Source organism: Pseudochaenichthys georgianus, chromosome 16 (genome assembly GCF_902827115.2).
Source record: "Pseudochaenichthys georgianus chromosome 16, fPseGeo1.2, whole genome shotgun sequence".
NCBI lineage: Eukaryota > Metazoa > Chordata > Actinopteri > Perciformes > Channichthyidae > Pseudochaenichthys > Pseudochaenichthys georgianus.
The window spans coordinates 26,872,724-26,887,395 of record NC_047518.2 but is presented as its reverse complement, the minus strand read 5'-3'; the positions used below and the strand labels follow the sequence as shown (position 1 = coordinate 26,887,395).

Sequence of the window (14,672 nt, the reverse complement as noted above, 5' to 3'; positions counted from 1 at the left end):
CAATAAAGAAATGATACATAAACGTTATCTTGCACATTTTATCTAACCATCTCCATTTCTAACTTTCAATATATTTGAAAAGAGATCTCTCTCTCATCTGCATGCGGGGGTGGGGCCTCACAGACACGCTGCATCTCTCTCTCGCTCACAGACCTGCTACAGCGCTGTGCAGTGTGCACACAGTTCTTCCGGTAATGAATATTACATTTTGTGAGGAAACTTTTCCTCCAATAAGTATTCCAAAATGTATTCACTTCAGGTTTACGAAAGTAACTGTAATCAGATTACTCGTTTTTCAAATGTAACGCCAGCTGAATACAGTTAGCCTACTTGATTTTTGTATTCTGATTACGTAACGCCGTTATGTATTCCGTTACAACCCAACCCTGCTTCTAGGCTACTGTCCCGCAGCTCCAGCCTCTCTGTTGGACTCTGTCGCAGCGGGGCTACTGCTGTGGTGCAGAGCGCATTAACCAGACTCTTCACAACGAAGGATGATGGATCACTTCTTCTTCTTCAGGGGAAGGAAGATTTCGCAGTACGCAGTCTACTGTCCCGCAGCTGCTGCCTCTCTGTTGGACTCCGGTACTGCACCTTACTCACGAGGCCGGATGTGGCCCGCGGGCCGCCAGTTGGTGGTCACTGTACAAGCCCAAACTGCAGTCATCAGACAAAGAGCTTAATCTCCAACAGAGAAAGACAAATGCTTTTTGGCAAAGAACAAAGTAGTCCTACCACTTTTGCTATTCTAAAATTAACTGTTATTTAGCACAAATAACCACATTCTCTAGGCAGGAACAGGAAACTCAAATATGCCTCATACCGGTATGTTTCTTTGGCTTATACATTAAACACAATTTCAAAGCTTGGCTGAGTTTGAAAGAACAAACTGAAAAAATACAGGCAAATGGAAGCACTCTGGCACCCTGCTAAAAAGGTGGCAGAGGAAGCACACAACTTTATACAGAGTTTAGTTGTGAATAGCTATAGTCCATAGGGAGAGATAAATAGCACAACAATGAGTGAGGGTGTGTGTATATGACAGGAGAGGAAGGAAAGAGAAGAGGGTATGTTCATTCTGCGAAGTCCCAGTCTGGGAGAGAGAGAAAGAAAATGACTGGCTTCTACTTCACTCCCATCCTTAAGCTCAATTTCCATCAGACCTTTCACATGGCTGATAGCCAAAAGCAAATATGTCCAACCTTGCCCATAGATGTGTGTATGCCTGTGTGTGCATGCATACAGCAAAATAAAGCACACACCTAATATGTGCTGTTTGCGTTTCGGTCTTGATGACACCAAAAGGAGTATGAAGACAAATGACATGTCAGAAACTGTGGACCGAGACGTTGCATTTTACTGATGCACATGACAGCCCACCTCCCCCATGTACGTGCATGTGCATGTGTGTACACACACACACACACACACACACACACACACACACACACACACACACACACACACACACACACACACACACACACACACACACACACACACAAACACACACACCCACACACACACACACACACACACACACACACACACACACACACACACACACACACACACACACACACACACACACACACACACACAGGAATGATGGGAAAAATGGACAAAGTTCTCATTTCCTGTCTGTAATAACCATAAACCACTCAACAAGAGTGACTACAAATTAATCACTGGATCACAACAGAAGATAGCTGAACCACCGCTGGTGTCGCAGTATTCACAGAAAATGACTTGAAGCCTTAATGACTGTTTAGCATGGAGCCACTGATTCAAGGCCATTCATTCTGGAAATTGACGTGTGATCTAGAAGTGCGCCCTATCACAGATATGGCAGCAATTCATTAGACTACAGCATCCTTCCTTTTTTTTCTTCCTTTCTTCACATCCTTCCTCCTGTGCTGCCCCTTACCTCTGTCCCTCTCTGTAAATACCACTCTTCAATTATTGACACTGAACTCTGGAAGGGATAAAGACCAAGCATGGCCTTTCCACCTTCACTGATATTCACTAGAAGCACATTCATATCCACACATGCGCACACAAACACACACAAATGCCAGGTACCCCTATTAACAGGAAACATACAAAGATAAAAAAAAGCACATCATTTTACCTCAAATTCCTCAGATTCAAGGAGCAGTTTGGCTGTGGTGACACGTGACTCGTATGGAGGGATCTCATTCTGGGGGGAAAAAGACAACACCGTCATCTTTACAGTGTTTACACAAACATACTTCTTCCTTTGTCTGATAATGCCACGATCCAATTTCAAGGTACAAAACATTCTGTAGCTATGTGGCTGTTAATCACAGCGAAAGTGTGGGCAGGCTGGGTTCAGATCAACCTGCTCCTGAAGATAAGAGTCACAGCAGTTGTGCCACTGGGATTTCTTTCATATCAACACCCCCTTCCGTCTTATTTATACCACCGTTTCTCAATATTTGAATGTAAACGCAAGTGCCATTTATTTGGTGTAGTTGAGAACCTACCCTGCGTTGACATTAGAGCCATTTATTTCTTATTGCCAAATTCCCTGTAGTAATTTACTTACTTATCCTTTATACACTTTCCTGGTTGCGCCTTGTGCTTTCATATCTGCTCTGTGTTTACACAGGCTGTTACGGTTGCTGTTTCTGTCTGCTCATTAATCTGCCTGTGAGTGTTTTCAGCTGTGTGTAATATTTAAATAAGCTGCGCAGTAGTCCTGATACAATTGGCTGTCCCGCCCTCGCAACGTCTGAAACGGTGACCACTTATAATTGTTACCAATTCCACTCTGGTCGTGTCGCTTCCCTTTGGTTCCCCTAGCCCAATAGGAAACGTAACACGTGGGGGCTCTCGTCCGGGATATTTAAATTAATTCCTGGGGTTATAGGTGGTTTTCTTATAGCTATACATTTTGTAAAAACGTGTGGGCGGTACACCCGAGAATAGCATCCTTCACTTTAGAGTCGTACTTGGTCTGGCTATCCTATGAGGTGTAAAAAGGACAATTTGATGGAGATAGCGCAGCACTTCAGTCTTGTGGTGAGTCGGCAAATGTTAAAAAAAGAGTTGAAGGCATTGGTAGTGGATGAGATGGTGAGAAGGGAATAAACTCAAAGTCCGTCTCGCCCGACTACAGTTGGAAGCTAAAGACAGGCAACTTCAGTTGGAAGCTAAAGACAGGGAGCAAGACAGGCAGTTTCAGTTACGGCCCGTCTACACTACAGCGTCGAAAGCTCCAAGCTGCTCCAAGCTGCCCATTCACTTTCAATGGGGTGACGTCACGTAGCCGCGCTTTTTCGCCGAACTGAATTGTGGGTAGCAGAGCGAGGCGTCTCAGGCGACCAGAAGTTGAACATTGTTCAACTTCTGGTCGCCTGGACGCCGGAGTAGCCAGCGCCAGCCAATCAAATCCCGTTTCCCAAAATCTGACAGCTGAAGCGCTAGCCAATCAAACCGCGTCTAAGCTGGGAGAGATATCCCGCCGTTCATTTCTATATTTCAAAAAAAGTCGGAGGAGAAACTAACTATCGCCGTAGCGAATCACCCGGTTTTGTATGACCAGACCCTCTTCACCTACCGGGATACAAACCGGAGGAACCAGGCATGGAGGGAGGTGGCAGAGACAGTGGGTGAAACTGGTAGGTTTTCGCCTGTTTGGGGAGTTTATATATATATATATTGCTCGCATAAAATCCCCGGGGGTTTTTGCTTTGTATGTCGGGGGCGGGAGATTCATGTGATTGGTTGTTGGCCGTGTTGCTTGAATAAAATCCCCAAGCTCCAGACACGCCCAGCTCCAAGCTATTTTTGGAGCTGTAGTGTGGACGCTCCGTTAGAGATAAGGAAAATCGAGGCAGATAAGGAAGTCCGGATCCGGATACGGCAGATGGAGCTAGACTCCGAACTGCGCGCATCCGGTGTCGTTGGCAATCCTAGAGAAAGCTTTCCAATTCCTTCTCATCCACCTGCCTTTAATGTAGGAAAACATATTGCATTAGTGCCGGTTTTCCGTGAGACTGAAGTGGATGCATATTTTGGTGCGTTTGAACGCATTGCAGCGGCACTACAGTGGCCGGCTGAAGCCTGGGCTCTGTTAGTGCAGTGTAAACTTCACTGGAGAGCTCAGGAGGCGGTTGCTGCTCTTTCGCTAGAGGATAGTCTAAGTTACGACCTGGTAAAGCGTGCCATACTTAGGGTGTACGAGCTAGTTCCCGAAGCTTATCGGCAGAAATTTAGGAATCACAGAAAGGGTCTTAATCAGACACATGTGGAGTTCGCCAGGGAGAAGAGAGTGATGTTCACTAAGTGGGTTGCTTCATGTAAAGCGGTGGATTATGCTGCTCTGAGGGAACTGATCATGTTGGAGGAGTTCAAGAGATGTTTGCCTGATCGTATTGTGGTATACTTCAATGAACAGAAGGTAAACTCTCTCTCTGCTGCCGCTGTGTTAGCTGATGAATATGTGCTTACGCATAAATCTGTGTTTTCTCCTGTTTATACTGAGAGGTCCCGTCGTGTGTCCGACGCCCCAGTTACTGGGCCGTTGAATGTGCATGACGTAACTACAGAGGAGAGAGAGTGCCATTATTGTCACCAACCTGGACATGTCATCGCCAACTGTGCAGTTCTGAAGCATAAAGAGCAGCCACAAAACATGTCCCCTCCAAAAGGTATCGGTCTGATTAAAGCAGAGTCATCCCTTATCCCTGCAACTGACCGTGACGATGGTGAGATAGATCCCTGTTTTAAGCCTTTTGTGTTCGAGGGGTTAATATCCTTAACTGGGGAGTGTGCCGATCAGAGACCGTGCGCATATTACGAGACACCTGACGCGCAGTCTGTGATTGTTGCCTCCACACTGCCATTTTCTGAACAGTCAGCCTGTGGTTATGGTTCCACATTATGCAGCATTGAGATGGGTTATATCCCACGGCCCGTACACAAGGTACATGTACAGTCAGACCTAGTAACCGGTTTCTACCCAGTCGCTGTGTGTCCAGCGTTACCGTTAAAAGGGATAGTTTAATGGGAAATGACATTGCGGGTAGTAAGGTGACCCCTGCACTCAGGGATGACTCAGATGCTTTCTTGCCTGATCCTACGATTGTTCCGGTGCTCCCAGACAAGGTTGTGCCCGAGGGAAAGTCAGTAATTGTGGTTTCCCCTCCTCATGAGGATGTCACGAGCACGGCGCAACCCGTCGGCTCAGACAAGCCTTTCGACTTTCCGACTCTCTCAGTAACCCGAGAGTGTCTGCTGATTTATCGGATACTCATCTTAGTTTTGGTGCTAGTTCTACAGCACGTTGAGATCTGGGTAGGACTCGGCCTGTGGCCAATCATAGTCGTGTTCCTCTGTTATGATCCCTACGTAGCCTGTCTTAGCATACACAAGCATGATCAGCGTCTCATGCGCTGGGCTCTGATCGTGCGGGACTACAAAACAAGACATCCGTCTTAAACAGAGCTCAGAGAACGCGTTGGCTGATGTATTGTCCAGGTTAGTATGCGATGTTCGGGTGTGATATCAGGTTGGTTTAGTGATGTTAGTGTGTGTTATTAGGTAGATTTGTTCGTGTGATTGGTTCACAAAGCTGTGGGTTTGTGTCTTAAGGGGGGGAGGGGGTGTTACGGTTGCTGTTTCTGTCTGCTCATTAATCTGCCTGTGAGTGTTTTCAGCTGTGTGTGTAATATTTAAATAAGCTGCGCAGTAGCCCTGACGTCATTGGCTGCCCATCCTCTGGTCCGCCTCCGAAGATCGTGATTGGAGCACGCCGGACCCGACGTCTTCCAGTCACAGCGCACCTGCTGCAGATGATTATAAAGCCCGGGAACAACTACCACTACCACTGTTGAGTGAACAGACGCCTCTCGCATTTTGCTCTTCATTCTGTGGTTAATCTTGTGTGTCTATCTCCGTGTGATATTGTGTGTTAGTAGAGTGTAGAGTAGGTTAGTTAGTGTTTAGAGCAGAGGTGCCCAGTACGTCGACCACGGTTGACCGCGGGGGCAATGCTGGTAGATCGCGAGTCATTCATAAAAAAAAAATCCAGCTCCGTTAAAATCAGGGGCCGATATTCCGCATTTGACCGATTATCGGTATCGGCCTTTTTTTATCAAATTGCCGATAAAACTTTGGCTCTGATGCGGCCGTTTCTCTGGCTGCAGTCACCACTCTTGTGTACACGAGCAATGTCCCGCCCACAGCGCTATCTGATAGGCTATTACTGAAGATTTCCCGGGCGGGAGCCAGCCAGAGAGGCGGGACCTTCTCAGATTACAGGCAGGTGCGAAAGAACGCAGACACAGACTGAAGCAACCAGCAGCGCTGAGCGGCAGAGCCATACATGTGTTAAACCGAAGTTCAATAAACATCCCTATCCCCTATGCTGAAGTTGCAAAAACACCACGATTTTATGATCCAATTCTATCAGTTTCCCAGTTACACAGGGATGCGGGAAGTCAGTCAGAGTTGGGGGTGCATGCAGCGTCTCGCAGCGGAGTAACTGTGGTGGGGGGGAGGGGCTGCGAGTGGAGCCTCGCAGTTTTTCAGGTTGATATGTGAAGCTCATTAGCTAGCCAACATGTATCTAGCAAATGTTTAGCAAAATATTAGAAGTGAGGCTACTAGACGTTATAGGTCTACTGTAATAGCCTCACTTTTAATAGTTTGCAAAACATTATCTAGCACTAGTGTTTTGCAGTTGCTAGCAGCTTATTGGGATTTTATGCTAGATAGACAGATATAATAAATTAAGCATTATTGTTAGGTAAGCATGTCAGCCTGCAGCCCCACTTCTTGTCTCTCTCTAACTCATTGCAGATGACTACACTAAAGAAAAGGGCACAGAGAGGAAACCAGTTGTAAGATGTTTAAAAGTGAATTAAACATAATATATGCTTAAATGCATTTCAAAGAAGTTGTGTTGAGTTTGTGTTATTCTACATTTTGACACCAAGATTTTTTACTGCAAATGTATATCGGTTCCAAATATCGGTTATCGGTCTCCTTGATTACTAATAATCGGTATCGGTATCGGCCTTGAAAAAGCCATATCGGTCGATCCCTAGTTAAAATAGATAAAGCAGGTTTTGATCCCTCCTCCCTTGGCCTCCCTGCCACTTAATTCAGGAGTTTACTTGATTGACAGAAAAAGCGACCTATTGCTTTCCAGTCTCAGAATGCAAAGCGATACAAAATCAGTCAAGTGCCTGGAAAACTCAAATTAAGTTAAAGAGACAAACAAGAGACAAACAACAAAATGAGTACGGGACCGAGCAAAAAGCTAAAAACATACCACTTCCACCCAGAATGGGAGGAAGAATATTTTTCCCTCCGAGTAGCGAGTTGAGAAAGAGAAAGGTCAATGTATTATTGCTACACAAACATTATCTCGCAGTATTAGTGTCACCAACTCGTTTCTAACATGCAAAAAGACAAACAAATGCGTCTATGGTCGGTGTATTTTTTATCTTTCCAATCGAGACGAGATCTCTCTCTCTCTCCCCCGTCTGTGTGCGAGGGGGCGGGGCAGTTTACACACACGCGGCTGCTACATGCAGCAACACACGGCTGGGATGGCGGAGAGAAGCGCTCCAAGGTGTGGTTAAATGTTACCCGTCTTGAGGTGGACAATGCTCGTTACCAAAAGTGCAATAAGAGTTTAGCATGTAAGGGCGGTAACGAGCAATTTGTCTAAACATTTAGCAAAAAATGCACCACATTCAGACGGAGGAATGCACCGGGTTCGACTGTCTTTCTAGTAGCTCTGTAGCCCCATCCACGAGTAACTTTTCCACGTCAGGTGTTATGTATGCTAGCAGCAACACATGGAGTTAACTACATTATACAAACATGGGTTAATGATTAGAGGTAACACAGTTATTTAGTTTGTTAAAGTTACAGCTATTCTGTTTACAGTTCTGTCATCAGATTATTTAATACGATTTGTTAAAACACTGTTGTTTCTTTTGATGTGAAATATTATTTATTTAATTTAAATAAAAAGCAATGTTAGTTTTGTAAACAATTTGTTAAGTTCATTTAATAATACATGTATTTTTTAATCAAGTATTCATCTTTATGGTCTTCATTGTTAGTTTCCACATGTCTAAAACAACCTCAAGCTAAATCTAAAAGTTGATGGCTAAATAAGAGCGTTTGAGAAATTGTGCAAGGCATACAGTAATAGTCCGAATAGTCAATTAATCGTTTCATTATCAAATTAGTCGTTTGTTGCAGCCCTATTGTAGTTATCCCATGTATAAATAAAAGGTGTTATTCAGCAACCCTTATATTATTTTGGGTTGGTAGACCTCGGTGAGCTGGTCATTTCAAAAGTAGCTCACCAGCCAAAAAAGTGTGGGCACCCCTGGTTTAGAGTATAGTTAGGATTTGTGACTGTTGCCTTTAGTTTAGCTGTGTTTTGTGTAGACTCCCTTTGTTAGTTGTACCACTCTTGAAGTGAGGTTTTGTTTCGTTCTTTAGTTAGTGTACTAGTATTTATTTTCCCCACATATAACTAGACTCCTGTGTCCCAAAGTCCTTCCTTTGTTTGTTTCAGGCTGCCTGCCTGCCTGCCTTTTGTTTACATTGCTGTCTAAAATAAACCCCTTATAATAATTACCAATACCAATCTGGTTGTGTTGCTTCCCCTAGTTCAGAAGGGAACGTAATACAGGCACATAGACAGAAAAGCACACAGGTTTGTGAAGTATTTGTTCCATCTTTTTATTTGTATTATCCCTCGTTTCATTATCTCTTGCTTTTTATCTCTACTTCTGTCCTTATGTTTGTGCTCACTGCAAAGCACACTGTGAAAATCCCATTACATGAAAGTGCTTTATAAATAAACTGGGATCTTATGGTTGCTGTCAGAAAAATATGAAGCAAAGCTCCAACTCACCTGCATGTCTTCATCTGTGTTGGAAGAAGCTGCACTCTCTTCCTGTGCAGGAAGCCACAATCCAACACTTTTCAACAGGTACTCTTTGCCTTCCTGAAAACAGTATAAGGCATATAGGTGTAAATGCATGTGTATATGTATGACTGTGCAACTAAAACCCAAAATATATCATATGTATACACTGAGGAGGACAACCAAATTAGCTTAAAAGGAAAGATTTTTAGTTTGCATCATCCAGTACATGCTGGATCATGAAAGCTCCATATATGTCAATGGCCATTTGATATATAAAGACTCTTTTATTTTCAAAAGTATCACCTGAGTATTCAAAAATAGTTGACGGTTGTGGGATGCTGTAGTCTGAATGGAGCGAGCCTGACCCCTACTGCTTACAGCTAGTATTACAGATCCACTTAATTCCACAGATCTCTTGTTTTCCCTCAGTTCGGTGATGTAAGAGCATGAAGTACTATTTGCGGTCATTTGCTCCGCTTTTTAGATAGCTACACCTGCCAATAAAAAAAGCACCTTTCTATTTCCTATGCAAAGGTCAGCCAGGATGATCTAAAGACACTGCGAATAATGTTCACTACTGTATGTTCTTACTTCCTGTATTAACTGGTTTCCAGGTAACATAGGGAAAGGTTTATGATATTTTAAATATGAAATCCTGTCCTTACAGTAAAACAAAATTCCAGCTTAGGAGAACTGGAAATTGTTGAAAATTATGTGTTATTGAACTCAAAGACACATTAGTGAGCTGAATAAGTCAAATTTTGCAAAGTCCACTTTCAAATACAAAATGGGAAGCATTCTTAAGCATGCTCTACAAAAGTGTCTGAGAGAAATGTTTGAATTGAATGTTGTCTGCCTTTATTAACAGTTAGTAAATCAAAAATACATAAAATATAATTAACAAATTGTTCCAAAGTCATTATCAGATACTTCATGCTGTGAAGTTCTTGTAGAATATTTTCTAAATGAGTCCAGCAGGCTGCTCTTCCATCTCTCTCATTTATCAGATGACTCTATGACCTCAATGATCTGACCAGTAATTAACATTCCTATCGGCTGACCTATCTGTGTGTGTGTTAACGCAAGTGTCCATCTGCTGATTAATGGCATACAATTCAATTTGTTCAGAATAATTAACTCAGCAGATTCTCGCTGTAATGTCTGTGGCGATAACTCATCCTGTGTGTGTGTGTGTGTGTGTGTGTGTGTGTGTGTGTGTGTGTGTGTGTGTGTGTGTGTGTGTGTGTGTGTGTGTGTGTGTGTGTGTGTGTGTGTGTGTGTGTGTGTGTGTGTGTGTGTGTGTGTGTGTGTGTGTACTGACCTGGTTTCTCTCTGTACTGAACAGGTAACTTGCCATGAGCTGTAGAGCCTCAGGGTTGTCATGGTGATACTGTAATGCTCTCTCAATGAGTTCTTTGCATTTGTCTCCAGCCCCCTCTTCCATACTACATTCACACACAAAAAAAAAACCAAATATCAATTCATTACCGAGGCAGTAACAGGAAATGGGATTATACAAGTCAAGAGTTTAACTCTGTGTGATATACCAGAGGTCGGTGAGATAAACCTCTGCCACTGAGCAGTAGGCTACACAAACATCCTTCGCTGTGGGGAGCTCAGCGTCTTCATCTGCTGGGGCAGCAGCTGCAGCCTCAGCCTGCTGGAGGAACAGAGAGCAGATGACTTAAAGGGGACCTATCATGCAAAATGCACTTTTGTACGTCTTTTATACATGAATATGTGTCCCCGGTGTGTCAGGGAACTCACCAAGTGTCAGAAAACACAACCCTCTCTCTTTTCCTCCATACCCAAATATCTAAAAACGGGGCTGCAACGGATCTGATACAGACTGATACAGATTTGAACTAGAGAATGCAATTCCTGAAGAAATTGCTATTGGGAATGCTTTATGCTGAAAAGCTGACGCTAAACTGCTATGCTGAAATGTAATGCGTAAGAAGAAAGTGAATCATTTAGATTTAAATGAAATGTGTAAGAAGAAAGTGAATAATTTAGATTGAAATGAAATGTGTAAGAAGAAAGTGAAAAATGTAGATTGAAATGATACATGAACACTGGGGGCTTGAATGTGTGATGAGAGAAGAAAAAAAGTAAAAAGGCTTGGAAAAGCAGCAGAATATTTGAACCGCAAACTTCTGAACTAAGTTGATGGCGAATGATCTGTCGCCATGGCAACGGCATTTGATGACACCCCATAATACGCTTAGATGCGTTGATGGCTGCATCGTTACCAAACCTGTGAAGTCTTGGGCTATTTGGAGTATTTTCACTGAAGTTATGAGAAAACCGTGTTTCCAGGCGAGCATTTTGTTGCCATGGTAACGGCAATTGAAGAAATCTCAAAACTGTCCCGTAGATGTCTTCAAGGCTGGACTGTTAGCACACTTGAGCACTTTTTGAAAATGTTCATAGGAGTTATAGCGACATCATGTTTTATGGCGAGGGATGCGTTTCCATGGAAACGGCATATGGTGAGATCTCAGATTTGGCGTAGAGCTCTTGAGGCATGGACCGGTGATATACAAGTGAAGATTGGGGGACGATTGGACCGTGTCCATTGGACTTACAGCGACATCCTGTTTCATGGCGAGTGGTCTGTCGCCATGGCAACGGCATTTGATGACACCCCATACTACGCTTAGATGCATTGATGGCTGCATCGTTATCAACCTGCGAAGTTCTGGGCTGTTTGGAGTATTGTGTTGTCATGGCAACGGCATTTGAAGAAATCTCAAAACTGTCCCGAAGATGTCTTCATGGCTGGACTGTTGAAGACTGCTGCATGTCAGTTGGAGTGATGACATCATCGTGTTCCATTACACAGGTGTTTATATTTGAGCTAATGAGCTCAGGTTTCCATTGTTCTGAATGAGAGATAAACCTCTTACATGTGAACGTTTTGTGGAAGAACCGTAACAGATATCTGTGAAATTTCAAAACGTGAAGCATGTCAAGGAAGTTGAGTATCTGAAGTGTAATTTTTGTGTAGTTTCGGGTTAATAATGTGGCCTTTTTGGCAGTTTAACTAAAGGTGTGCGGCTGCTACCGTGAGGAAATATCTGCCTGAAATTACAATGGGCTTCAATGGAGGAATTTTGAAATTTTTTGTCATTTCATGCCCTCAAGAGGCATTTTGTTGAATTATTTTTGCTTAATTATTTGTCATTTTTCAAGCTACGAGATGTTTTCCTACGTTTTTCTTGATAAATTATGTCCCAGGAATGTAGGGTTTGGGAATTATGGCAGTTTTAAAAAAATATATGAAGGCAAATTTCAAGATTTCCTACCCTCTAGCTGTGACATCACGCACTCTAGTTAATGTTAAAATCTGAAGAAAACCTCTAAAACAAGGTCTGAACAATGTTTAATATCTCTAAAAGTAAGAATCAGATTTAAAAGTTGTTTTACACGAATAATGTCAGAAAGATGTGTAACATTTTAAAGTTGGAATGAGGTTTCTGAGTGAAAGTATGAATGAACAGTTAGCAGTTGAAGTCGCGTGAAGATTTGTTGAAGTCTGAAGATTTCCTCCATTGACTTCAATGTTAAAAATGTGATGCATTATGGGATGTATCTCTGGAATTATGAAAGTTATGAATGAGAAAAGTAATAGCCATCGATTCCCGACCGAGCTGAACGTTTTGATGTTCGAACGGAGTTTCTGCGATGTTCAATGCGGGAGAAGAAGAGGGCCAAAATACCGGCGGAATAATAATAATAAACTCTTCGTCCGTAGAATAACAGTTAGTTGGAATGCTGTTAACAGCATTCCCACTAAAATATCGTCAGAAACAAGGAGCTCCGCCTATATGGGCAACTCTCCACCTACCAGGGGAATGAGAGGTTTCCGTGGCATGGTAACAGCATGGTAAAAGCATGGTAACAGCATGGTAAAAGCATGGTAACAGCATGGTAACAGCATGCTAACAGCATGGTAACATGACGCTCGTGCCTGGTCAGCTGCAGCTCATTTGCCACAGAATCAGCCCTTGCAAAAACAGGGCTGGAATACAGCAAATAGAGCGAAATGAGGCATGGCTAAAATGCATGATCTGTTTGGTATTTTGAAAAAAAACCAGACATGTTTTATATAGGTATGGCCCTACACTATATTATTCAAATATAGCATGATAGGTCCACTTTAAAGATTCTTTACTTATAACAAAACAAAAATAGTGAACATGGCATGCACATTTGTAATATTATTAACAATTAAGTTATCCAAAAAATTGCAGAACTTCCCTTCTCTCCAAGATAAACTCTATCTAAGTCATACAGGTAATATTTCAACATATTAGAGAAGAAAAAGAGCAGTTGTAAATAATGACATTAATGGTGGGTGAATTCCATTTAGCTACACTGGTAGTGTCAATGACCAGGACCCTAACTTCTTAATGGGACACTTAAATCTAATGGAGCCATTGTTTATGTTATAAGTGACAGCAGCAGCATTGCTTTTCTTTTTATACAATTCAAAATATCAGCTATAAAAAAAATATCTTTGAATATCTAAATGATACAAAGAATGTGTGCCTTTCCTTGTTATCCTTTCTTAGACAAAATCAAATTATGCGAGAAAGTCCTCGGAAGCAGACTCCTAGAATCATGCATATGACTTATGTCCCTGCATAGCAGGACTGAAATCCAATATTTGGTCTATTTTTGGAAGTACTCACAACTTCAATAATTCCAGACCCTATTTTGATAGCCTAACTCTCTGAACTACTTTAAGTAAGCTCCACACTTCCCAGCAACAACTGGAATATGCCATACTTAAAGCAAAAACACTTACACTCACTGGAAAATACAGAAAAAATGTCACTCTAACAATGGCTGAGCTCATTAACAGATACTTCAGAGAGAAGCAGGGACAAGCTTGAAAAATTTAAAGAAAAAACCTGGAACCCATTCCTTTTATATCTGGAGTAAGGTTGTTGTGTGGAAAACACTTAAACAGAACAAATTGAGAGGGAGGAAAAGGAAAAGCTGGTGGTAACTTTTTGATCTTTTTGCATTTGTTTAGTATTTTGTGTTGTTTGAGCAAATTTGAAGGTGTTATCAATTACAATTGCTGTATACGATGAGCATGACAGTGCTTTAAAATAAAAAAAGTATTAATAAGTAAAATGATCAAGATACTGTCGATAATTATTCATATATTCTTCAACAGCACCCTCTTGTGAAAATGAATACCATTACACTAGCATTAAGCCTTGGGTGTAATGGCATTTCTGCTTAGCTCATGAAGAGTATGTATATATAACCATTGAGGGAATGGAAGTAAGTATAGCGCTTTACTCACTGTGGTCTGGGCTTGTTTTTCCAATGCAGACAGCAACACTTGTATTCCTTTAGTGTAGAAGTCCACAGACTCCTGGCCGGTGTTGATTTGTCCTAGATACATGTACTTACTGTGGCCTACATGTGGGCTCAGCTCCACTGCACGCAAAAAAGCTTAGAGATATTTGGTCAAGGAGGCTCACTCAACTCAAACAGAATGAACATTTAACAGGGTTTAAAGGTCACCTATTATGCAAAATCCACTTTTTCATGTATTTCATACATAAATATGTGTCCCCTCTACATTAAGATATTCTGAAAGTTTTGCTCACTTTTTGTCCTGATCCATTTATATAAAAACCTGTCTGAAAATGAGCTGATCAGATTTTGGCCACTTTATGATGTCATAACGATTGTTTGGCTTGTGTAACTAGCCAATAACCAA

The 14,672-nt window shown here is 42.2% G+C and overlaps 1 protein-coding gene across 2 annotated transcripts in view; it reads right to left on the bottom strand.

Annotated features, from left to right (window-relative positions):
• Positions 1-14,672, bottom strand: part of LOC117461003 (uncharacterized) — a 37,981-nt gene that overhangs the window by 22,239 nt on the left and 1,070 nt on the right. The window contains exons 4-8 of one of the 2 annotated variants that reach the window (XM_071205871.1): positions 14,250-14,404; positions 10,474-10,583; positions 10,248-10,371; positions 8,912-9,004; positions 2,132-2,200 (exon numbers count right to left, since the gene is read on the bottom strand). In XM_071205871.1, the coding sequence (XP_071061972.1) occupies positions 2,132-2,200; positions 8,912-9,004; positions 10,248-10,371; positions 10,474-10,583; positions 14,250-14,404 (551 nt within the window). Of the gene's footprint in view, positions 1-2,131; positions 2,201-8,911; positions 9,005-10,247; positions 10,372-10,473; positions 10,587-14,249; positions 14,405-14,672 lie in introns of both variants that reach the window. The other variant, XM_071205870.1, reaches the window with a different exon arrangement.